General features: G+C 37.2%; 1 protein-coding gene across 2 annotated transcripts; it reads left to right on the top strand.

The window, feature by feature from the left end:
- Positions 1–275: 275 nt before the first annotated feature.
- si:dkey-45k15.1 lies at positions 276–19007 on the top strand. Of its 2 annotated transcripts, XM_087278915.1 has the most exons (14): positions 276–440; positions 885–958; positions 4092–4232; positions 4326–4941; positions 6890–6989; positions 7064–7189; positions 8420–8520; positions 8605–8718; positions 9810–9933; positions 12564–12686; positions 12759–12911; positions 12993–13114; positions 13985–14135; positions 15009–19007. In XM_087278915.1, exons 2-14 carry the CDS (start codon positions 934–936, stop codon positions 15009–15011), a joined length of 1899 nt encoding a protein of 632 aa, XP_087135041.1. In that variant the 5' UTR covers positions 276–440; positions 885–933; the 3' UTR covers positions 15012–19007. The 2 variants fall into 2 exon arrangements, with proteins under 2 accessions (XP_087135041.1, XP_087135040.1); XM_087278914.1 differs by lacking the exon at positions 276–440 and having other exon boundaries at positions 818–958.
- Positions 19008–27408: the final 8401 nt, after the last annotated feature.

The raw sequence follows: 27408 nt of genomic DNA, 5'->3' as shown, positions 1-27408 counted from the left end.
AACTGTCTACAACTGAAAGAGAAAAAATAGTTATGCAAAGCATCGTTAGTTTCCTGTAGCCTGTAAGAGTTAAACAGATAAGAAGTCAACAAGGTGTTTTAGTGTATATTAAACATTTTATAATATTATTAAAATGCTATATTTCTAGATATTTTACGTTCTGTCAACTAAACTGAGGTAAACACTGTAATATGTCTATCGGCTATGCGTTAAATATCTATTGGCTGCATATTTGTGTTTGGCTTTTAAATAATGCATTTTGTTAAAAAAAAAAAAAAAAAAAGGTAGGTTATTACTCACCAAATAAAGTTCTTCTTGGGATATTAGTCTTACTGTGGTATTCCTGTCCTACGTGTCCATACCTGTGAAGTAGTATAGGTGAAAGTGAAACTTGCCTTATAGGCTATTCTGAGAAAAGAAGCATATCACCGAAGTCTCAGGTAAGAGCTACACTATTAGCATGCTGTGTTCTTTTCTCTTTAAATAAAAAAATAAAATAAACAGCTAATGTTTTAAAAAGGTAATGTTAATGTTAGATTCTAAACAAATGCCATACTTTTTTAGCAATAATAAGAGAGAATCAAAAAGTAGTGGCAACACTTTTCTCTGCTCACGTTTTTAATACTGTAGCCTAGTTTATTACCATAAGCCTCCCCTATTACAGACCGGGACTGCTGTTGCTGCAATTATTTTAAAGGTTTAGTGACTTGCTGGTAGGTTAAATTGTAGAAAGAGTCTTTGTTTGTTTAGTGTAAGCACTGTGAGGTACAAAAAGGGCTGAAACCTCTTCTTTTTTTTTGTGAATAATTAACTGACCAGTTATAAAGTCACCATCCACATGATAAGACTGACTAATGTTGCTTGATATTTAACTGACATTCCAGCTCAAGTACTTGCAGAAACACTTCATGGGAATTTAGAATTGGACTAACAATGGCCAAATCTCCCACTTCTTCAGGTAAATAAACCACAGTCATTGAAATTAAACAGGATAGAAGTAAACAGCCTCGCATGAACAGATTATTACGTTGGTGTGTTTTGCTGTAATATATGAGTATGCAGGTATAATTGTAATTTACTAATACCGATATACAGTGGTCAGCATACAGTAAGTAAACCCCTCACAAATCTTTTAAATTCATGTTTTAATAGCAAGCTATACAATATTATATTTGTGCATACACATTAGATCAGTCAGTACTGAAGCCAAATCTGGAGCTTATCTAACAAAATAACTTACAATAATGGTCCAAAAACTAGTATAGCCAAATTTATATGTTATTAAAAAATATTAAATACAAAAAAAAAGGAAAAATCAAGAGAAAAGAAATTAAAAAATTTAGTTGAAATTTTTTAGGTTGTAATTTTTTGTTGCAATATTTAGCTTGGATTTAATTGTATTATCTTTCAATTTCTAAATATGTTCGGTGACTAAAATATTATTTTTAATAATAAATCTTTTTAATAAATCTGTTTTGTTTAAATGCACCAAAATACATTGCCTATATTCACTGAGAAACTGATAAAAATATTAATTTTCAAAATGAGGTGTATCAAATTATGCTGAGCACTGTACATAATACAAAATTTAAAAAAACAGTGTAAACTATAATGAATGTTCCTATAAAAAATACAATACAGTACTCAAATGCTGACAGATTGTAAAGTATTTAATATGCCTGAGTGATGAAATGTTTCATATTTACAGTATACATGTGTAGACAAAATTATTAGCCCTTCTGTGAAATCTGTAAAGAATTTTTTCCAAATGTTTTCCAAGTTTTCTTCTAGAATGTCTTAAAAATAGATATATACACTAGAAACACCAGAAACACCACCAGACTATGATATAAATACAGCACTACAACATAAAACAGAGAGGTCAACTCAGAAAGTCACTTACCTGCTTTATAATGATTTGATCAGCTGTAGTTTGAGTTTTTCTCCTCTAAGGGCTTATTATGCGGTCTTTGTCGCCATCTTGTGACGGAACGTCAACTGTCTTTGCTCTGCTCAGTATGACAGGATGCCGATACACTGTATTACCATCATTATAATTATTTTAAAAAGGCACTGTCCTTATAAATAAACTGCACAGTTGCAATCTAAACAACTACATTCTAGCCTAAAAAGCCTCAACAGTACATTATGTTGTCCAACAGCAGCAATATTTGTCAGACTGTAGTCCTCTGCTTGCCACTCATGTGGGCGGAGTATTACACTAGGGCAAAGAGCTTGTATGAGTTCTGATATTACTTTAATATCTCATGGCTATTAGCCTATCAGATTCGAGAACCAGACAGAATTGTTGTATAAATAAATAAATGTAAATATATAAATTTGGCTACATAACAACAACAACAAAAAAACTGTTGTACCATTTGTCTGTTGTCCAATCAATTTGCATTTACATTTAGTCATTTAGCAGACGCTTTTATCCAAAGCGACTTACAAATTAGGACAAGGAAGCAATTTACACAACTATAAGATCAACAATGAATAAGTTCTGTAGGCAAGTTTCAGGTATGTAAAGTGTAAGAAGCAAAACATTAGTATTTATTTATTTATTTTTTTGTAAAACAGTTAGTTCAGTCCACCAACAAGGCAGATCGAGCGCGAGTGTGGTGAGGGGGCGTGGCCAAGAGCCGTGGGAACGGAGTGAGGCCACCGCGTTAGTGGATACACCTGCGGTGCGCACCTGCTTCGGATCCCATGGAAGGAGCTCTGTACGATAAAAGGAGGAACGATGGCAGAGGAAGCCTAGAGAGGACCGGGCCCGGGCATTTTACTTTTGCTTTCAGTTTGACGGCAGTCTCCATGAGGAGCTGCCGTCCGTTTGTTTTGGTTTAGACGGCAGTCTCCGTGAGGAGCTGCCGTTCATATTATAAATAAATATTTTAAACTACGTCGGTTCTCCGCCTCCTACTTCCCGGCGGCCAAAGGGCTGTAAACTTCATTACAGTGGTGCCGAAGCCCAGGAGAAGGAGGGACGTGTTGTCCAGATGCCCTCGCCGCTGAGAGAGGGGGCGAGTGTTCGGGAGTTAACCTGAGTGGGGGAGAAACCCATTCGTCTGCCCAGAGTGCCGGGGCGGCCTGAGGCTGGCGAGGAAAGGACCTGCCTGCTGCCGTCTCCCAGCATGTTTTGTTCATATTATAAATAAATATTTTAAACTACGTCGGTTCTCCGCCTCCTTCTTCCCGGCGGCCAAAGGGCCGTAAACTTCATTACAGCGAGAGTTCGGGAAAGTGATTTCTTCCCTCTTTGGGATGGAACCACGAGGCGACGTTCATTCACAGAACGCAAATTTCTGGAGGGCACATAAATCTGCAGAAGTGAGATCAGATAAGAAGGTGTGCAGCCAGAAGTTGCTTTGTAAGCAAACATCAGAGCTTTGAATTTGATGCGAGCAGCAACTGGCAGCCAGTGCAAACGGATGAGTAGCGGAGTGACATGTGCTCTTAGGTTCATTAAAGACCACTCGTGCTGCTGCGTTCTGAAGCATCTGAAGAGGTTTGATAGAGTTAGCTGGGAGCCCGGCTAGTAGAGAGTTGCAATAGTCCAGTCTGGAGAGCACAAGAGCTTGAACAAGGAGTTGAGCTGCATGTTCAGATAGGAATAATTGGACCTTTCTGATGTTATAGAGTGCGAATCTGCAAGATCGAACAGTTCGAGAAATGTGGTCAGAGAAGTTTAGTCGGTCATCAATCGTTACTCCAAGGCTTTTCGCCGTTTTGGATGCAGTAATGGTTGCCCCATCCATCTGGATTGAAAAGTTATAATGTTATGATGTAGAGTCGGGTTGGCAAATTAAAGCCGGGTGGGCAAATTAAAGCCTTTAAATTGCACATCATCCAGGCAATACACAAAAAGAATTCATTTTAGTTATTATGTTTAAAAACGTGTTAAAAATTTAACAATAAAAGGCCTAATAATTTTGTCTTCAAATGCAGCTATAGATTTCTGAGATCGAAAACAAGTGTTAATATTAGTTTATGAAATTGTTTAGTGAAAGTGTTGATGTTTTTTTAATACATCGTATGACATATTTTTAATTGTACAGTTTGTTAAAATATGTTCTGTGTTTGCACAGTGCAGACCATCTTTCGCAGGTTGTCTTTGTTTACAAAAAGTGGCAGTAAACGTAAAGAATATAAACAGTCCCGAAAGCATTCTTTATCAATAAGTAAAGAGGAAGAAATTACCACAGAGATTCCTCTAAGGCCATGCTCAGGTAAGTCCATCAGTTTGCTGTGGTAACAATAAAATAAATGCCCCCTTTTAACTATAAAACATTAAACTCATTCTTACTTTATTTTATAAACAGTTTTGGAGATCAGAGATTATATACAAAAAGACATGCTGAAGGAGGCCTATGTGAACCTGCAAGCCATGCGCCTGGAGCTCCAGCGTGAACGGAAACCCCAGGAAGAAGGAGCTTCTCCTGTGAATCTAGTGAATAAAGAAAAGGATATTAATATCCTATTTGAGACTCTAAGAAACAAAATATCTGTCATTGTGCGTTCTAGTTTTCAGCCCTCTTTTAATAAAGAGCTACTGGAGTATGCAGCACACATTATCAAAGAAGAGAAGGAGAAACAGGTAGAGCCAGGAGCGATGCCGGGATGGAGGGAATCATGGAGGGACGCTGTGCAAGATGGAGTTCGAGATACACTGAAGAAACTTACCCTGGACACCCACAAACAGAACGATTGTTCTTTCGAAGTACATCTGGAGCTTCTGGGTAAAGCTGTGGTGGATGATCTGGAGAGAGTGGAGACTGAACTTCTGAGCTTGTATCCAGAAAACTTTAATGTGCTTGAGACATATGTTACATGCTATCATGAGGCTGTAGAAGAGCATTTAAAGAAACTTCTGGAAAACATGACAGAGCTGAAGGATTACAAAGTTCTTCTAGACTTCACCATTCAGCGCTTCCCCAGGTAAGATTTACAGAAAAAAAGACACAAATATCTGAGTAATTTTAAATTGTTTGTTGACCCAAAAAATGTCATTTTGTTATTAAATGTTCACCCTCATGTCAGACCTTCCTTCATCTTCATTCAACACAGATTAATATATTTTAAATGAACTCTTATAGGGGTCTCTTATCCTCCTTTGAAAGCAATGGTCATGAGATGTTTAAGGTTCAGAAAAGGAAACAAAGATATGTCGAAATTCCTTTGGTGTGCCAAAAAATTAATTCAGTCATTTTGGTGTGCAGAAAAAAAATTCAGTAAAAATGACTTTGCCTATATCTGCATCAGATCAGGGTATGTGTTTACTACGGGAAATACTACACTGTAAAAAATTGCTGTGAAATATACAGTATTATTAGCAATTTCCAAGTGGAACGTTTCAAAATCAGGTCGATCAGCTTGTTTCTCTAAGCTGACATATGAACAATCCGCTGATGAATCACGGCTTTAAAACAATCTACTGTCCCGGTATTTAAGTTTACACTCAGTAAACAGTGGTACGTTTGGTGAACTAATGACCTTCATGGCAAATCACAGTCAATTCTGATGAGCACATTAACATAATGGCAAATCACCGGTGTCTAAGAACTTGATAACAGCGCTCAAATATTAGCGAGAAACAGACGTTTTTAAAATTTCAGTATCGAGTGGTACTGAATTTCAGTACTGTGACAACCCTAACAAGTACACTGTAAATTAACAATTACAAATACAAAAATAATTTCTATATTTAGGTTAAAACACTGCTTTATTTATTGATTTATTTATGTTTAGTACTTTCCTTTTAGTTGTCTTTAATTTTTTTGTTTTGATTTCCAAAATATTCATCATATTACTTAGCAAGTTACAATGATAATAAAGCTTAAGTTTATAATAATTTATGAAGGATTAATAATAATAATAATAATATAATTCCTTACATTTATATAGCTCTTTTATACTCAAAGCGCTTTACACATTGAGGGAAATCTCCTCATCCACCTCCAGTGTGCAGCATCAGACCACACACCACGCTGCATGGTGGAAACGAGACTGAGTGATGAAGCCAACTATGATATGGGCCATGATAGACAGAGGCCAGTGGGCAAATTTGGCCAGGATGACGGCGTTAAACCCCTATTCTTTTTCAAAGGGTTTTAATGACCACAGAGAGTCAGGACCTCGGTTTAACGTCTCATCCGAAAGATGGTGCTCACTGAGCAGTATAGAGTCCCTATCAATATACTGGGGCATTAGGACCCACACGGACCGCAGGTTGAGCGCCCCCATGCTGGCTTCATTAAAACCACTTCTGGCAGCAACCCAGTATTCCTAAGTGGTCTCCCACGCAGCAAGTAACCGGGAGCAGCCCTACTCAGCTTCAGCAGCCGACCATGTGAGAGTTGCAGAGAGCTAGCTGCTGGCAATTCTAATGTTTTGTTTTATTATTTCTTCTTCATTCTAAGTAGCAGGGTATTTACAGCTGCTGTAAATTTCTGTAAATTTCCCATCCCTTTGTTACACCTAAAACAAATTTGTCTCACTATGGCATCAGACTCGGCAGTAGTGGTTATTCTGAACTATTACTCACTGTATATCACCATTAGAGTCAGCAAAATTGTATTGTTTGCAATAAACACACTCTCTGATCTGATTTGGATGGCATACTATAGGCGATTTTTTACCATTTTGTGGCACACAAAAGTGTTCTTGGGGGTTTGTTTGATTACAGTTGAACCACTTAAGTCACATGGAATGTTTTGACAGTGTTTTCGGTATGTTTATAGACTTTGAATCTCTCAGAACGTTGCTGTCCACAGAGGATGATGGAGCTCTCAGATTTTATATAAAATATTATGATTTGTGTTCTGAAGATGAATGAAAGTCATTTCTGAGTGAACTAACCCTGTAATATTCGCTTGTTTTTTGGTAGCTTGTTTAGGGCACACAGTGACCAGGAAGACAAGGCAGCTCCTATAATACAGGAAGACTTGCTAAATAAAATAAAGAGCTCATACTGTCAGTGTCAAAAGGTGAGCTAGTGCAACCACATAGAACTACTTCACATCAGTGATGATTACAACTCTGATATCTTATTTGATGTTAGGATGATTTTAAATCTGAACTGGAGAATATTATCAGATGTGAAAAAGACGTGTGGAAATTGAAGAAAACTCCTGATAAAACAGACGATGGATTCCTCACTTCAAACATCCACACGAATATCTGTCAGGTGAACCTTCACTTGCTCTAATGATCAAACGTTTATTTTATTTTCATCTATTCATTAATTTTTTTTTCGGCTTCGTCCCTTTGTTAATCTGGGGTCACCACAGCGGAATGAATCGTCAACTTATCCAGCACATGTTTTACCAACGCAATCTCACGGCAATTTGTAACTTGTTGATTTAGTGGCTAATTCGTATGAATTTGTATGATCAAATTCGTACAATTTAGTATGATTTGCTTATCGCCCTATGATGGTTGGGGTTAGGGGTGGGGTTGGGGGCCACGCCTCCTTTTTAAAATCGTACATTTTTGTACGACTGAACAAATTCGTACAAATTAGCCACTAAACTGGTAAAACGTAAAATACTTCAGGCTGGTTTTACACAATGGATGCCCTTCTAGCTGCAACCCATCACTGGGAAAGTTTATTTTATTTTATTTTATTTTATTTTATTTTATTTTATTTTATTTTATTTTATTTTATTTTATTTTATTTTATTTTATTTTATTTTATTTTATTTTTGCAGAAAAACATTTTTGGTTTCCAAAGGAACCTTTCAGGGAAATAGTAATATATTTATATGAATTAATTGTCTTAATCACACACAATTTTGTAGTACAATTTAATTTAACTGGTTACTGTACTATGTGGGCGACGCAGTTGAGCAGTAGGTAGTGCTGTCGCCTCACAGCAAGAAGGTCGCTGGTTCGAGCCTCGGCTGTGTCAGTTGGCGTTTCTGTGTGGAGTTTGCATATTTTCCCTGCATTCGTGTGGGTTTCCTCCAGGTACTCCGGTTTCCCCCACAGTCCATAGACGTGGTACAGGTGAATTGGGTAGGCTAAATTGTCCGTAGTGTATGAGTGTGAATGAGTGTGTGTGTGTGGATGTATCTTAAAGATGGGTTGCGGCAGGAAGGGCATGCGCTGTGTAAAAACGTGCTGGATAAGTTGGCGGTTCATTCCTCTGTGGCGACCCTGAATTAATAAAGGATTAATAAAGTTTTAGGATTAATAAAATTAAAGGATTAATAAAAATTAATAAAAGGGACTAAGCCGAAAAGTACTATGTGGTTTTCCTTGTTATTCCCTTAATGAATCAGCAAATGAATCTTGAAAATTGATATAAAAGAAGGTGAATTACGACTTCAGTGTTATTTTGATTTCCAAACAGAGTTTCTGGATTCTTCTTTTAATAGTCTTTGTCATAACTCAATCTCTTTATTTGTCTTATTAGCTGATAACGAGCTATGTTGGAAATCTTAAGGAGATCGATGAGGATCTGGGAAAATTATTTATACTTGTCTGTTTAGAGGAGCTAAATCCATTTCTGGCAAGGTTGGATTCACAGTAACATATTAAATTAGTATCTTTTTTTGCATCTTTTCTTGACTGATTTTTTAAAATGTTATTATCTTTTAGGTTTGAAGAAGTCTTTTCACAGAGCACATGCTTTCTGTTGACCTCTGACCTGCTGGATATCTGTCTGTGGATACAGTATCACATTACCTACATCAACAGTTTTAACTCACTCAAGTAAGTCCATCTTGAGATGAATGTTTCCTTTGAGAAGAGTACTTAATATAGAAATAATATGCTTCACAAGGATATACTCAAGTTCAAAGTGAATGTAATGTGATGTTCATCTTAATGCTTTTTTTCTATAATGTTTTTATATAATTTCATAAGTACTTTCACTTTATAAATAAAGTTTCATTAGTTAATGTTAGGTATGTATTTATGAAAATTAACAAAATACCAACTGTCACCGACTCGGTCCCAGTCATTTCCCTCGCTGGCCAGCAGAGGTCATCATCACCGGACTTCTAACCATTACATCATCCACTTACACTGATAGCATGCACACCTGCAGCTCATCGAGTTGATCACCCACGCTCACATATAAGCAGCACACACACACACTCTCATTGCGAAGTCTTTTTCTGCCCCGGCTAACACTACTGAGCGTTTCTCTACATTGCCTGCTTTTCCGTTGCTTACCCTGCCTTAATTATCGACCTCCTCCTGCCTGCCTGCCTGCCTGCCTGCCTGCCGCCTGCCTTGTACCTCTGCCTGAATACTGACTCTGATCCACGCCGCCTGCCCTGAACTCTAGCCTGAACAAAGACCTTGATATTCGCCGCCTGTCTCTGACCCATGCCTGCATACTCATCCTATGTTTACCTGCCGCCAGCCCTTCGACTTAATACAACTGTGTTTGATTGTGAGTTCGCACACGCATTACATCTGTGTACTTGTTATTATTAAACTGTGTTTAATAAACATACAGCAAATGGATCCCTCCGTGTCAGCCACTTCATTACACCAACATTGAAAATTGCAACCCCCCCAGAATCAATACGTGCCTCAGACTAGAGCTGTAATGGAGCCATAAAAATTAGGCCTGAAAGGGCTCGGGCAAATTTTGTCGGGCTCAAAATATACCTTCTTGCTATGAGGCGACAGCACTACCTACAGCGCCACTGCGTCGCCCACATTTATTAATAGGTCCCCATTAAATGAACTGTTCCCCTTTAAATGAAATGAAACTCTTCTTCTTCCTGTGAGAATGTCGATTTTGAGATATGTTTGTTCAAATGTTGTTTTTTAATGTTATTGTGTTACAGAGAGCATGTGCAGTGCTATAAAGAGAGCTGCTCTGCTCAGGTGGAGACTCTAAACAAACAAGTGGATCAATTGAATCAAAGACTTAGCCAGACCCTCATTAAACATTTCCAAACAGACGTCAAGGTGGGTCAACTTATGTTCATCAGAATCTAATATTCTACATAAGTCATGAGCATGCTGTATATTACCTTTGTATATTTAGGGTCGGATTTGAAAGATTTGGGCTAAAATGTTTCTTATTATTGTTATATGTTCAGATAACATTATTGTCTGGCATTTAAAATGAAGGAATATGAGTCAATATAATTCCCTCTACCCTCTACTACATGTATTTGTCTTCCGCACTGCTTGCTCTGATCATTTTGCCCACGTCGAGTGTAGAGTTTAGACAAAAACCAGAAAAACCAGTGATCTGGCAGCCACAAACCTTTATAAAACACAATGCACGGTTGATTTCAATACTCTCCCCATTTAGGGAAATTCCTACAATGGTCGTTTAGTGTCCTTGATTGACCTTTTTGATATTTATGTTAAATTTATTTTTCTGGTAAAAGATAGCAATAAAATAATAAATGCCATGAACTATTGTTCACCAAGTAATCCACCATTTCTTTTAGAAAGGGTTGAATATTTCTGGCACCAAATATTACTCCATGGCAGCACCATTATGTTTTGTTTGTTGATTTAATTCAGAGATTGGTTGGTAACTGATATGTACAGATGTAACACTGTAGTCTAGTTCAGTGGAGACGTGTTTTCTGGACTGACCAATTACACTTCTCTTGCATTCTGATGGATGAATCAGGGTTTGGTGATTGCCTGGAGAACTGTACATGCCTGACTAAACTGTGCCAAGTGTAAAGTTTTGTAGAGGGGCGGTTATGGTGTTGGAATGTTTTGCAGGAGTTGGGCTTGATCTCTAGTTCCAGTGTATGGTGACGCATTGCTGCCATACACATATTTTTTTCCCACTCAGCTATATGTCGTTATAATGAAATCTTTTCTCATACAAATGAGATCTTTTCTCGTAAAAATGACATATTTTCTCGTCATAATGACATCTTTTCTTGTAAAAATGACATCTTTTCTTGGTATAACAATATCTTTTCTCATAAAAATGATATCTTTCCTCGTTATAACATCTTTTCTAATAAAAACGAGATCTTTTTTTTGTTATAACGACATGTTTTCTTATAAAAATGACATCTTTTCTCGTTATAACAATATCTTTTCTCATAAAAGTGATATCTTTCCTCGTTATAACGACATCTTTTCTAAAAAAAAGGAGATCTTTTCTTGTTATAACGACATGTTTTCTCATAAAAATTACATCTTTTCTCATAAAAATGACATCTTTTCTCGTTACAATGAGATCTTTTCTCGTTAAAACGACATCTCTTCCCATAAAAACGAGATCTTTTCTCATTATGAGATCTTTTCTTGTAAAAATGACATCTTTTCTCATAAAAATGACTTCTTTCCTCGTTATAACGACATCTCTTCCCATAAAAACGAGATATTTTCTCATTATAACGAGACCTTTTCTCATAAAAATTACATCTTTTCTTGTTATAACATCTCTTCCAATAAAACCGAGATCTTTTCTCATTATAACGAGATCTTTTCTCATAAAAACGACATCTTTTCTCATAAAATGACATCTTTTCTCTTAAAAATGACATTTTCTCGTTACAACGAGATCTTTTCTCATAAAACCGAGATCTTTTCTCGTAAAAGCGAGATCTTTTCTCATTAAAACGACATCTCTTCCCATAAAAACGAGATCTTTTCTCATTATAATGAGATCTTTTCTTGTAAAAATGACATCTTTCCTGTTATAACAAGATCTTTTCTCATAAAATGACATCTTTTCTTATTATAATGACATCTTTTCTCATAAAAATTACATCTTTCCTCGTTATAACGACATCTTTTCTCTTAAAAATTACATCTTTTCTCATAAAAATGACATTTTCTCGTTACAACGAGATCTTTTCTCATAAAACCGAGATCTTTTCTCGTTATAACGACATCTCTTCCCATAAAAACGAGATCTTTTCTCATTATATCGACGTTTTCTCATAAAAATTAGATCTTTTCTTGTTATAATGAGATCTTTTCATTTAGAACCCACTGATTATTATAAATATAGTGAATTACTTAATAATGCATCCTTGAGATTTATGACTTTGTTTTTGCCCAGTGTTTATTGACTTTATTCTTTAAGTACAAGAGGGCACAACAATTGGAACCTTGCTTAAAACTTCCAGGCTTATTTACTTCCACATTTAATTTCAGATGTTAAAAACAGCTCGCTTTGCTGCTTGATGTTGCAAACTGATATTTTCTAATTATTTTATTTGTATACATAGTCGTATACACACTTGTTTGTAGAGAGAGTAACTTCACAGTTTCCTGTCGTTTTATTATTCCTAGTCATTTCTACCATAAGCAACTCAACTGGAAGTTCTAAAACAATCGGGAAAAAACGAGCACACTTCCACATTGCAGAAAAAGTTTAATACAGTGTGTATGTTTTTGCAAGAAAATATTACCAAAATCAAAAATTAGTAGCTAAAATTTGGTTGATTTGACATGGAATGATCCAATTGCTGCAATTGCTATGTGTTTCACTGCATATCCTGACAGTATAGATTTAATGCCAAAAGAGAGTTTGCTCTGATGTAAGTCTTTTAGTAAATCTATCACTTTGAGTCTAATTAACTACTGTACAATGCCATTTTGTCCAAAAGCCTTTAATGGATGAAATGATGACCAAGAAATGGCTGAAAACAGATGAAGATTTTAATGAAGTGGTTTCCAGAATATATAATTTTTCTGGGCTCTGCAAAACAATGAGATCTCCTGCATCACAAGTGAGTTCATTTCCATCTTTTTAGAAAATTCTCTAACAGCTGCTGTGTTTAACACAATGTCTGTTTTTGCAGGTTTTTGCGAATGATATCCACTATTATGTAGCCAGGGAATACATCTCCCAGCTGATGAAGAAAAAGTATTCGTGCAAAAAAAGCAAAAATGAAGAGGCGGCCATAAAAATCAGAGAACAATGGAATGAACTCAAGAAACTCTTTCAGGAAATGGTAAGATATAGTCTAACGTGAAATAATGCAACACAGCTCAGTTTATCAAAGTTATGCACTAAAACATTCTTCTGTGTTCAGGGATCATCTTTAGATTGGCTTTACCCACTGGGGGAGTACCTTAGCGACATTATTAAAATGGAAAATTACAAAAATATCAAAGAGCTGTTGACTCCGTTAGTTAATGATTATCCAGACATCAGGTACGTGTTATGATATCTTGGAATATGTTACTATTGTAAAAAGTTAACTCATGAGTACCTATAAAATCAACCCAGGCTCATTCTGAAAACATAGTCCCGTGGACATTTCTGGAGACCGCGAACTACGTCCAGGGAGGGGTACGTATTTGTGCAGTTTTTGTTTTTGCGAATTTGCAGGAGGCCGCTGTGCGCACTTTTTCGCATGTCAAACATCTCTCGTGAGCGCCATTCACGCCCACACTGTTCGACCTGAATGACGGCCTGTCCGATTGGCTAAATGATTGACTGGGCGACCGGCCAATTGGCCGACCCACCCTCCTCCTCCTTCCCTAAACCCAAGCAGTTTTACCGATTGACCCGCCTGCCCACTTACTACCCTAAACCCAACCAACAATTTACAAAAAAAAGCCCCCGAGAAAAAGAAAAGCCCTCGTCTGATGTTTATCACATTTTCGAATTTTACCACATTCTCAGCCTGTTATTCACTTACAATTCACTAAATTTTTTGGATTCTGTTTTTGTCTTACCTGATTTTTGGAACCGCTCTTGCCCGGACTCGAACCCGGTCTTGTTGTCATAGTCAGCTCCTTTCTGCTTCTTAAGTCCGCCGACGTACCTGACGAGCTAACTGTACAAACTGGTTGCAGTGGGAAAGCCCTCCACACGGAGGTTAGCAGTCAGCCGGCAAGCGTGGAAGGGAATGGTGTCACACCGCCCCGTAGCGTTCGCTTAAAAAAATGAAATGCAGCCATACATACCTCCGGTTGCATAATTTGTGGTCTCCAGAAACGTCCGCAGCACTACGTTTTCAGAATGAGCCTGTGTTGCATAAAGTAGCTGTTATTGATAAATGTAACTTTTCGTTTCTAGCAAGAAGCACCTGTTGGCTGTCCTTAACTTCAGAGGCAGCGTCTTTGGTGGTTTGAACTTTGGGAATGAAAGTGTTCTTAATCACTTTACCCTGCTTAAACGGGATGTTGGGGATCCACATCTTGGACGCGTCTTCTTTTCTGACATTGAGGTAATTACTGTTTTGTAAATGTGACCTTAATTCCTAGATAGTAGTCAATAGTTTTAGATAATAGTTTACAATTGTAAACAATGTTTAAGGTCATTATTATCAGCCCCCTTAAGAAAAAAAAAAATGTGTGTGTGTGTGTGTGTGTGTGTGTGTGTATATATGTGTGTGTGTATATGTATATGTATATATATATATATATATATATATATATATATATATATATATATATATATATATATATATATATATATATATACATATATATATGTGTATATATATATATATATATATATATATATGTATATATACATATATATGTATATGTGTGTGTGTGTGTGTGTGTGTGTGTGTGTGTGTGTGTGTGTATATATATATATATATATATATATATATATATATATATATATATATATATATATATATATATATATATATATATATATATATGTGTGTGTATATATGTATATATGTATATGTATATGTGTATATATATGTGTATGTATGTATGTATGTATGTATGTATGTATGTATGTATGTATGTGTGTGTGTGTGTGTGTGTGTGTGTGTGTGTGTGTGTGTGTGTGTGTGTGTGTGTGTGTGTGTGTGTGTGTGTGTGTGTGTGTGTGTGTGTGTGTGTGTGTGTGTGTGTGTGTGTGTGTGTGTGGCATGTGTGTGTGTATATATATATATATATATATATATATATATATATATATATATATATATATATATATATATATATATATATATATATATATATATATAAATATAATATAAAAATGTATTTACAATTCTGGATGCACTGTACAAACACACTCCAATGCATTCACTGTAATCTAATGAAGAATTTCTCTTTCATTTTATGTTTTTCAGTGAGATTTTGCTTCTTCAGGAGAGATTAGATTCAAAATACTAAAGGTCATAAAGAAGAAGGCAAGAGGCATTATTTGAAGTAGGGCTGCATCATTATATATTGCATTAGTATCTGCAGCTGTTATAAAAAGAACCTGAAAACTCACATGACATGTTTTGCTCAAATGTCTCTCTAATGCAACCATTCTGCCATTGAATGTTTTTAATTGATAGTTGGAATGTAATTTTGCTTCTGAGGGTTTGACTTTTTGATAGTGTGTCATATGTATATATGGTTAATGTGAATTATACTTTGTTTAGCTGTCCTTGATACAGTGTAACTATTAATTTAGCTCAGGTATACCTAAATGTGAATCAGGGATCTACATGAGATAAACCATCTCTAAGTTAACTTAATTTGTTTTTGTGCAATAATTCTACATTACATAATTACATTACATAGCAAAATGAACTAAAAGTGAGCAGTTTATATGTATAGCATGTCTTATTTAATCATTAGTAAAATGTAGTTGTTCATGTCAACTTACCATGCATTAATATAAAAACACAATTCTAGATTATAATAACAGTGTAGTAAAAGGTGATTCTAACATTCACAAATTTTATTGCCGTGGATTTTTAATACTAATATACACGCTAAGAAATTATAGGTTATTTAAACCCAAATTGGCTAAAACATGGACAAACCCACACAGTGTGTTAAATTTGGTCCTATAAATTAAATTTATTACACCCAGAATTGGATTGAAATAATGCAACATTACAATTGCAGTTAACTTGTGTTCATGAAATATAAAATCTAATGTAATGTTCTAATGTGTAATGAATAATAATTAATGTGATTTCTGAGCAAAACCACATAGTCAGTTTAAACATGTGCAGCCATATTGTGTGTTTTGGGTGCTAGTACTTATACTTGCCAATAGAGGGAGACATCAAGCTATCGACATGTGATTTACATTTCAGAGAGACTGACTCCTAATGGACTCATATGGCAAGCCATTTAGACATTTCTTCAATAATCTGTACTAGTATCTATTTTCATGTTACTATTCTAGAGCTTATTTTTTAGATACTAGCTTATTTCCCATAAAGTACTAGCACTTATTCATCAGACACTAGTGCCTATTCACTAGATACTAGTGCGTATTCATTAGATACAAGTGCGTATTCGTTAGATACCTATTTTTTTAGATATTAGTATTATTCATTAGATACCAGTGCTTATTCATTATATACTAGTGTATATTCTTTAGATACTAGTATTATTCATTAACGAATCTTTTTTCGAGTCATTTAGTTCTTTTGGTTCAATTTGCCAAAATGTTATTACAATGTTACGAATTGCTTCCAAACACATCTACAACTAGCTGAAAAGGTTGATCACACAACAAATAAGTCATAAATAAAATACTATAAGAAGGAGAAAATAATAAAGCAATGTTTACCTGCTCTTTTGTCTATGAAGGTATTGTTGTCTCTATGCTCAGCTCTTTATGTCTTCAAATGTCAGTGGTTCGTTCACGTTACACTGACAGTCACATATAATCTTAACCAATGTACAGTCTGAGCCGATAGGAGCCATAATAATTAGTTCACCTTTCAAGTCTTCTGGTTCTTGAGTCGTTCGTTCATCACGTGGGAGAATGACTCAAACCCGAGGACTCGAGAGATTAACGGTTCAATTCTTTTTCCGGCTCTAAACACACATATGATTGGCTTCTGCCTTTCCACGATGAATGACTCAAAACTTGAAATGAACGATATCACCTGCACAAATGTGCGCACTCGCGGATGAACGGATCACTCCCTGAGAGGACTCGTAGTTCCCGAGTCATGTTGAAGATTTGTTCAAAATGAATGAATCGTTCATGAATGACCCATCACTGGTGCTTATTCTTTAGATTTTATTATTTATTAGGTACCAGTGCTTATTCCTTAGATACTGGTCCCAATTCATTAGATACTAGTAACTATTAAATAGATACTAGAAGTTATTCATTATTACTAGTATTTATTTATTTGACACTAGTATCTTTTATAACTTTTACTAGTAACAATTCTTATTTTACTAGTCAGCTCTGCTTTTTTACTCGTCTTATGTTATGACTAGTCCAAATGGAAGAGTGGAGTTCAATTAAACATTTTAATAGTAAAATAAACATTTTACTTGTAACATTAAAAATAAGTACTGGTATTTAATAAATGTGTACTAGTATCTTTTAAATAAGTTGTAGTATCTATTTCATAAGTACTAGTCTCTAATACACAAGCACTTATATCTGTAAATTGGGTGCTAGTATCTAATAAATAAGTACTAGTACCTAATGATTAACTACTAGTACATAAAATTATGTACTGAAATATACACCTGTCAAAACTGAATTGTTGATATCTTAATGACAGATAAAATGTATTACTAGTAACAACAAAATAGTTACAAGTCACTATTAAAACAAGTACTAGTATCCAATAAATAAGTAGTATCTATTTAATAAATACTAGTATCTAATGAATAAGTACTAGTATCTAATAAAAAGAACCAGTGTGTAATGAGTAAGCACTTGTATATTTTTAAAAAGCACTAGTATCTAAAGAATAGGCACTATAGTAACTAAAGAATAGGGACTAGTAAGAATAGACACTAGTATCTAAAGAATAGGGACTAGAATCTAATGAATAGACACTAGTATCTAAAGAATAAGCACTACTATCTAAATAATTGGCACTAGTATCTAAAGAATAGGGACTAGAATCTAAAGGATAGACACTAGTATGTAAAGAATAGGCACTAGTATCTAAAGATTAGGCACTAGTATTTAAAGAATAGACACTAGTATCTAAAGAATAGACACTAATATCTCAATATAAGACACTAGTATCTGAAGAGAAGACACTACTATCAAAAGATAGGGACTACAATCTAAAGGATAGGCACTAGTATCTAAAGAATATACACTAGTAACTAAAGAATAGGGACTAGAATCTAAAGGATAGACACGAGTATCTAAAGAATAGACACTAATATCTAAATAATAGACACTAGTATCTGAAGAGAAGACACTACTATCAAAAGATAGGGACTACAATCTAAAGGATAGGCACTAGTATCTAAAGAATATACACTAGTAACTAAAGAATAGGGACTAGAATCTAAAGGATAGACACTAGTATCTAAAGAATAGACACTAATATCTAAATAATAGACACTAGTATCTGAAGAGAAGATACTACTATCAAAAGATAGGGACTACAATCTAAAGGATAGGCACTAGTATCTAAAAAATAGGGATTAGAATCTAAGGAATAGTCACTAGTATCTAAAGAATAGACACTAGTAACTAAAGAATAGGCACTAGTATCTAAAGAATAGGGGCTAGTACCTAAAGAATAGGGACTAGTTTATAAATAATTAAGACTAGGATCTAAAGAATAGGCACCATCTAAAGAATAGCGACTAGTATCTAAAGATAGGCACTAGTATCTAAAGAATAGGGTCTAGTATCTAAAAAAATAGGGACTACAATCTAAAAAATAGGGACTACAATCTAAAGAATAGGCACTAGTATCTAATGAATAAGTACTATAGTACTTACTGGAAAATATACTAGTATCTAAAAAATAAGTACTAGTCACTTAAAAATAGATACTAGTATGGGCTATAGATTAAATGTCAAAATGGCTTGCCATAGGACTCAGTCTGTTTATCTAATATCAGTCATGTAAATGTGATTTGTACAACAGAATGTCGACCATGTCTGTGTGTGCTTCAGAATACAAACAAAAGCTGTTGTTTATTATTCATATTTCTCTCTCTTCTCTCATTTAATGCAAATTTAAACCCTATACCTATATCTACTTGAAATGATTTACTCACGGTCTCTGTATACTTTTCTAATATTTGTGGACATTTATGCATCATTAATTTTGTAAATGTTTTCAGAGGGTGAACTTAAATATATTAATTTTATTGACTATTAAACTTGCTTTTTTACCACATGCAGTTTGAGTATATATGTGTTTGTGTGTTATTCCAGGACAGGCTGGCTTGTGTCCAGATGTCCTGAGGATTACAATCTTATCCACAGTCTCTTTCGTCATATGTCATAAAATGACTAGGGTGGGATTTTAAAGATATTTGTAGTTCAGAGATTGAGTTTCACAGTCTCTGCTTCATCCAAAACTCTGCTCACCTCCACGTAAGCATCTATTTTACCTCCTATAAATCCATAATCCTTCTTTTCCCACAAGTTGCCCTACTTAACATGTTCACAGGTCTTTTTTTTCCTCTCTTCTCTCCCAAGAGGATGCAGCTTATTCAAATATAGCTGATTTGTATACAGAGTCAGAGGCAGCTGACGACTTCCTGGGTGTCATGTCAGTGTGTGAGACTCAAGTGTGTGTGTGTGTGTTTGAATGAAAATGCATGTCAGTGGTGCTGTCTCTGGTGTCTCAGTATTATATTTAGATCATCATAGCATTCCTTATGTCAGATACGTTCCAGCGCTCTCTCACCCGGCATTACCTTATCATTTAGAGCAGGTGTCACGCTGAGATACAGAGCACACATGCTTGTAATCATCACATCAGTCATGATAAACGCTATCAGGTTTATTAAAAAGCCTGGTGAGGTTTTCCAGACCCACTTTATTCAACGTCGGAGGGCTAATGAGGCTAACATTAGAGTTGAGGGATTTAATACTGACAATGTGATGATGGAAATAAAGAAAAGTTGAAAGTTGGGTTTTTGAAAATGACCTGCGAGGCAGTGAATTGAATTTTATTTGACAGATTTTAGACAAACTGTACAAAAAGTATTCCATACACTTTGTTAAAAAAAAAACTGTTGAGGATAAAAACACAAAGTTCTGGGCTTATTTCCATTGTGGTCCTCTGTTAAATAAAAACAATGTATGGCTTCAAAATACTAATGAAGAATAAAACAAAGTCGCCACAGCGGTACGAACAGTCAACTTATCCAGCACATGTTCTACACAGCTAATGGCCTTCCAGCCGCAACCCTATCCACACTCAAGTAACATATAAATTAAAACATCCTCGTCCACTATGCAAACTAATTATCCTCATCAATCAACCATCTTTTGATAGCTTTTTTTAACAACCTTAAATCTTTTATTTCCTTGATTGATTTTGGTAGTTTGTTCCACATGATTGCACTTGTATATAAAAACATATTTTTCCCCACTAAACTTCTAAATTTAAATAAACAAACATTAAAATCGCAACTCCTAGTACTGTATGAATGCTGTTGCCTCATCATTTGAAAATGGTTCATTAAATAACTAGGAACTATATTATTAAAAAATTTTCGTACCATTCCTAGTTTTAAAAAACACACTCTATTACTAACAGTTAACATACATAATTTATCAAAAGACTCTTTGTGCAAATGTGCTCTAGGATGCATTTTTAAAATTATTCATACTAATTTATTTTGTGCCTTTTGCAATTTCTCCTTCAAATTCTGTGAGCAGCTACTGTACCAAAAAGATGTAGCATAATCAAAATGGGGTTGAATTAAAGCTGTAGGCAGTGCTGTTGCCTCACAGCAAGAGGGTCGCTGGTTCGAACCTCGGCTCAGTTGTCGTTTCTGTGCGGAGTTTGCATGTTCTCCCTTCCTTCGCATGGGTTTCCTCCTGGTGCTCCGGTTTCCCCAACAGTCTAAAGACATGCGGTACAGGTGAATTGGGTAGGCTAAATTGTCCGTAGAGAATGAGTGTGTGTGTGAATGTGTGTGTGTGGATGTTTCCCAGAGATGGGTTGCGGCTGGAAGGGCATCCGCTGCGTAAAAACTTGCTGGATAAGTTGGCGGTTCATTTCGCTGTGGCGACCCCAGATTAATTAAGGGACTAAGCTGACAAGAAAATGAATGAATAAATGAAAATGACCTTCTATGTAGTGTGTAACACAGCTCTGAGTGAAGTGAAATATCCAGCTAAGGCTTAAATCTGAAAGTGTGCCAAGTTTAAAACTGATTCATCTAGAAAAGAGGCGTCTCATAATACTTCAAATGAATAGTTTTGATAATAAGTCTTTATCTGTGCCGGCGTGATGTGGAAACAGAACTTAAGTCCCGCCCAATTGTTGCACGAGCAAACCCGGGAAATTTAACCCCCCGGCCCTGCCCACAAACACAGTAGCAAAGAAGAAGAACACTGTAGCAGACGCTAGTTTAATCATGTCGCAAAGATGCTGTGCTCCGATGGATATTATTGGAAGTGTGCAGAGAAAGTTAGTGTTATTTTCTCTACCCAAAGATGAAACTGTGAAGAGTCATTGGTTGAGGTTTATTTTTCCAAAAGTATCTCAGCATTATAGCCCCAGCCTTGTGCTGTGTTCCTGTCATTTTTCTGACAAGTGCTTCAGCAATCTACGTGTTTACAACGGGGGATTTGCCGGCCATTTGTTAAAGGAAGGACCAGAAAAGACTGTTGATGTATGGGACTTTGTCAGAGCTTGACAGTAACTTTACAGTACACAGTTCATGGACCAGTTTCTCCATTTCGCAAGTGTAAGCATGTGAAAAAAAGGAAATGAAGTGAAGTGAAATGCCCTGCCACGGATTCATCTCACAGTGTAAACACAGCGGCGATGGAATGCTAGCCCAGATAGTCAGTGAAGCAGTCTGAAATCAACATTAAAGGCTGTAATTCAAAGGAAGAAGTTGGGTCAAATAATCTGGGTACTGATCCATCTTTTAAAACCAGCCACTGAATACAGCAATATTGTAGGTTAGGTTGCTAGACCCACAGCTCTGCACATTTTACAAGTCTCATTAATTTAAACACCCTATTCAGAGCATCAGCTCATTAAAATCAAGAACTGTGAACTGAGCTGTATGTGTCACAGACACATACAGAATGTGCAGAGAATTGAAAAACACTGTACTTTATTAATCTAAACACCCTGACAACCATCTACCAGACACCCTAGTCCCACTAGTAACATCTAAACATCCTAACAAAAGCCGTGAAAATCTCAGCAACCAGTTGGAACAACCGTTTTTACATCAGCAAGCACCACCAAGTCTAATTTTTTTTTTTTGCTTTACTGGGTGACGAGGGCTGAGCACTGGTCCAAATGCTGATTATTGCTTCACTAAAAATAAAAGAAGACTGCCCTAGTTTTCTACTCTCATTTCTAGAAACAGCAACATTACACTTCTAAAGAAACTGGTGTTCAGCTCTAACTTTCCCATTCATCACCGGTCCTCAGTTTCAGATATTTTCAGAACGTCTCCTTCTTGCTTTACACCATTTACTTCTGCTCTAACGCAAACGCCCTACTGCTTTAAACTGGTTATCAATTCTTGCACAGTGCACAAACTCTTAGTGAGGACACTCACCGACCACTTTATTAGGTACACCTGTCCAACTGTTCATTATTGCTAGTTTCTAATCAGCCAATCACAAGGCAGCAACTCAATGCCTTTAGGCATGCAGACCTGGCCAAGACGATCTGCTGCAGTTTAAACGGAGCATCAGAACGGGGAATAAAGTTGATTTAAGTGACTTTGAATGTGGCATGGTTGTTGATGCCATATGGGCTGGTCTGAGTATTTCAGAAACTGCTAATCTACTGGGATTTTCACACACAACCATCTCTAAGGTTTACAGAGAATGGTCTGAATAAGGGACAATATCCAGAGAGCGGCAGTTCTGTGGGCACAAATGCATTGCTGATACCAGAGGTCAAAGGAGAATGGCCAGACTGGTTCCGGCTGATAGAAAAGCAACAGTAACTCAAATAACCACTCGTTACATCCGAGATATGTAGAAGAGCATCTCTGAACACACAACACGTCCAACCTAGGGGCAGATGGGCCACAGCAGCAGAAAACCACACCTGTTGCCACTCCTGTCAGCTAAGAACAGAAAAACTGAGGCTATGATTTGCACAGGCTCACCAAAATTGGACAATAGAAGATTGGAACAATGTTGCCTGAGCTGATGAGTCTCAGTTTCTGCTGCGACATTCAGATGGTAGGGTCAGAATTTAGTGTCAACAACATGAAAGCATGGATCCATCCTGCCTTGTATCAACTGTTCAGACTGGTGGTGGTAGTGTAATGGTGTGGGGATATTTTCTTGGCACACTTTGGGCCCATTAGTACCAATTGAGCATCGTGTCAACGCCACAGCCAACTTGAGTATTATTGGTGATCATGTCCATCCCTTTATGTTCACAGTGTACCCATCTTCTGATGGCTACTTCCAGCAGGATAACGAGCCATGTCATAAAGCACAAATCATCTCAGACTGGTTCTTGAACATGACAATGAGTTCACTGTACACAAATGGCCTCCACAGTCATCAGATCTCAATCCAATATAGCACCTTTGGGATGTGGTGGAACGGAAGACCAACAAAGCCAACAAATCTGCAGTAACTGCATGATGCTATCATGTCAATATGGACCAAAATCTCTGAGGAATATTTCCAGTACCTTGTTGAATCCATGCCACTAAGGATTAAGGCAGTTCTGAAGGCAAAACGGGGTCCGGGACCAGTAAGGCGTACCTAATAAAGTGGCCGGCGAGTGTATACTGTCTGTGTTTATCGTTCCCTGCAAAGTGTTATATTTATAGCCCCTGTCTAGCGCTTATTTGTGTTAATTGTTGGTCTTGTGAAGACCTGTCATGCATTAAACATCGTCTGCATTGTGGCTCCTGAGACATTGTATTTCGCTCCTTCCCCTGCCACGCAGATGAGAAATGACATGACTAACCTAGCCGACGAACATCCTTCCAAAACACATGGGAACTTTTTGTTTGCGAGACGCTAATTTAGTTGATGCAAATGTACAGCTTTGCATACATAATGAGTCCACCGCCAAGACGCAAAACAAAAGGGCTTAAGTGAAGCGAGCACAACTTCACAGACAACCACAGCTGACATGAACACGGTTTGTAATTCAGCGTTTGTTAACCCTGAAACAACCTCTCGCTCGTTCTTTCTCCATACAACAAAGACTTGAGCTTTCAGTCAATCGCTATCTTGTCTGGGGATGAAATCAAAAACAGATTTGAGTCGCTCCCTGTGCTGTCAGCCATGGTTTCTGCGAGAGAAAAAGAATGATTGAGAGTCACCACTGAGAGAAGAGCGGCATTATGGGTAAGAGAACAAACAGAATCAGCAGCAAAGGCTGAAGTGTAGTGCTCAAGTCCCATCGCGTCTGGTTTTATTCCGTTTTATCTAGATGGTGCAGTTTTAAAATCAATAATAATAACACAAGAGGATGAATTGACCTAGATTGGTTCATGACTTACTTTCTATTCAGCTACCCAGAGGCTCTATCTTCTATGTATCTGGGCTTCTATGTGCTGTCTGTCTGGATCCCTTTCATGTGCAAGTATATAAATAACTTAGGCAATGCTGTTTTGGATGGTGAATATGCTTCTGCGCTCGAGAAATTAACACGGGTTTCGCATTGTACTGTATGTGGCACCAGACGCATCTTTAGTTCATTGTGTAAGCTGACCTAAGCCTCACCCTCGGTTCACAGAAGGGCTTATAATAGAGTTCGCATGAAGGTTGTCTTCACAAACAAGCACTGACAGACAAGTGGCAAGCTCTTCGTGATCCATCTGTCACCCGAGCCAGACCTGACTGAGTAGGTGTATATGAATAAGCATTCACGTTGAAACACACACACACACACACACACACAGTTACAACCTGAAAAAAACAGAGAGAGGTGTGAAATTAATCAGGTCACGAGATGATCAAACAGATGACTGTCTGCATCTGTCTCTTCATTGTTACACCCACTGATCCACATAAAGAGAGGCCCTGAATCGATCAATTCATAGATTTCACGCGACATCAGACTCATAGGAAAGCCTGCCTGCAGGGCAAAACAAGGCGTTCCTCTTCTGGCCGTGAGCTATTTGTTTTTGTGCTTGGTTAAACTTAAACACTAAATTCAATATGCACGTTTTTAATAAAGTACAGTCAACAAACAAGCTGATGAAGATGAAGGCGACACGCAATGTTTCAAGTCACGTGACATAACTCACCAAGCGGTAATTGTAGTGTTTTGTTTTTTTTCTTCTCTTACTTAATCAAACTCAGTCTGGAGGTTATGAATATCAGAAGAGTATACTTTGTCGACAACAAAGGAAAATTTTCAGGAGACCCCCAGTAGCATCTCTGTCTGAAAAATTCTGTCTCACTGATCTTCTGGCCTGCTTAAATACTCTTTTACAACAGTTTTTTCCTTTGTTCTTCATATGTCAACACAAGATCCCTCTTATTTTAACCCCTGACCCCAAATTCCACCTCTGACATCTGTTTCCTGAGACACCTCAGGCTTTTTACCACTCTCTTTTCATCCCTTTTTTGTGACCCTTAGTTGTTTCCTCATGCCATTTCCCCTTTCTAACTCTATTCAATTCAATTCAATTCAGCTTTATTTGTATAGCGCTTTTACAATGTAGATTGTGTCAAAGCAGCTTCACATAAATGGTCATAGTAACTGGAACAGTGTGGTTCAGTAACTGGAACAGTGTGGTTCAGGTTTTAGTGTTTAAGTTCAGTTCAGTTCAGTTTAGCTCAGTTCAGTGTGATTTAATCATTACTGAGAGTTCAAACACTGAAGAGCAAATTCATCGATGCGTAGCTCTACCAATCCTGAACCATGCGAGGCAGTGGCGACAGCGGAGAGGAAAAAAAAACTTCACCTGATGGGAGTGAAGAAAAAAAACCTTGAGAGAACCAGACTCAGTTGGGCACGACCATTTTAATTTCTCCGCTGGCCAAAAGTCTTGTGCAGAACTTCATTCGCCGTGGTTTATGCTGGAAGATGGCCTCAATGAAGACTCGTCTGTCCCTGGAGCGTCGCTGGAATCAGACACATGTTCTCCACTCCCCACGACCATCAGCGCAGCAGCAGCTCAGGATATGGCCTGGTCCCGGATATGGAATCCTTGGGATCATCACGTCGCTGGTCTTGGATCCAATCAGTGACTCCGCCTAATCTGAGGACCTCGGGATGAGTATCCCCAGGTGAAAATAGAGAATAAAGAGAATAATTAGCGTAGCTGCTGTTCATAGTGTATATAAGCAAGATGCAGAAGCCAGTGTGGAACCCGCTAGGTGATGCATTGAGTGTATGCTTTACTAAACAGATAGGTCTTTAATCTAGTTTTGAACTGGGAGAGTGTGTCTGAGCCTCGGACATTACCAGGAAGGCTATTCCAGCGTGTAATAGCATAACATACATAACACCTTAATTGTTTTAATGGTATGCAAGTCTACAAGCAGATTATACACATACAATTTGAATATATAGATTAACTTCCCACTTTAAAGAGTATAAAGTCCACTTCATAATGTCTGAATCTTTGATGCGACATACTGAGTATGGGCTGAAACGAGAGAGATGGAAGAGAAAGTAGACCCGCGCATCATTGTCACAAAATGTTGAATGTATGTTCAGAAAGAGTGGCGATGTGGTGGCATAGTGGGTAGCACGATCGCCTCACAGCAAGAAGGTTGCTGGTTCGAGCCTCTGCAAGGTCAGTTGGCATTTCTGTGTGGAGTTTGCATGTTCTCCCCGTGTTCGCGTAGTTTGCTCCGGTTTCCCCCAAAGACATGGTACAGGTGAATTGGGTATGCTAAAAATTAACCAAAGTGTATGTGTGTGAATGAGTGTGTATGGATGTTTTCCAGTGATTTGTTGCAGTTGGAAGGACATCCGTTGCGTAAAACATATGCTGGATAAGTTGGCGGTTGATTCAGCTGTGGCGACCCCAGATTAATAAAGGGACTAAGCCGAAAAGAAAATGAATGAATTAATGCTCAAAAATACTGCCAAACAGGGTAAGGCTAACGCTACTTCCTAACAGATGAGAATCTGTCACGACCATGAGGTTCGAGACCAGGGGTGTCCTGCAGATTTTAGCTCCAACCCTAATCAAACACACCTGGACAAGATAATCAAGGTCTTACTAGGTATACGTCAGGGGTCACCAACCCTGTTCCTGGAGAGCTACCTTCTTGCAGAATTCAGTCCCGACCCTGATCAAACACACCTGAACCAATTAATAGTACCTAAAGCAGCACTTGATAATTACAAGCAGGTGTGTTTGGTCAGGGTTGCAACTGAAATCTGCAGGAAGGTAGCTCTCCAGGAACAGGGTTGGTGACCCTTGGTATACTTGAAACAAGCAAGTTGGAGCTAAAACCTGCAGGGACACCGGCCCTCCAGGACCAAGATTGGTGTCCCCTGTTCTAGACTAACTGGCTGAATTAGCCGGGATGTCCTGTATATTAAGCATTATTGATTAGTCCCATGAACTTCCATTCCCTATTTTTGCCATAAAAAAAACTGTCCTATGAAGGCTTTAAGGTGACGAGGTGGTGCAGTGTGTAGCCAT

The sequence above is a fragment of the Danio rerio genome, chromosome 13 (genome assembly GCF_052040795.2).
Source record: "Danio rerio strain M-AB ecotype USA chromosome 13, GRCz13ab, whole genome shotgun sequence".
Lineage (NCBI taxonomy): Eukaryota > Metazoa > Chordata > Actinopteri > Cypriniformes > Danionidae > Danio > Danio rerio.
The sequence above is the reverse complement of the archived record's forward strand: the minus strand, read 5'-3'. Positions and strand labels throughout refer to the sequence as shown.

What these genes read in the sequence shown, in the direction of transcription:
- si:dkey-45k15.1 (XM_087278915.1), top strand. Translation starts at nt 934, where the DNA reads ATGGCCAAATCTCCCACTTCTTCAG. An exon ending in CTAAATCCATTTCTGGCAAG is followed by an intron (nt 8,521 to 8,604) that starts GTTGGATTCACA and finishes ATTATCTTTTAG; the next exon opens with GTTTGAAGAAGTCTTTTCAC. An exon ending in TGAGATCTCCTGCATCACAA is followed by an intron (nt 12,687 to 12,758) that starts GTGAGTTCATTT and finishes CTGTTTTTGCAG; the next exon opens with GTTTTTGCGAATGATATCCA.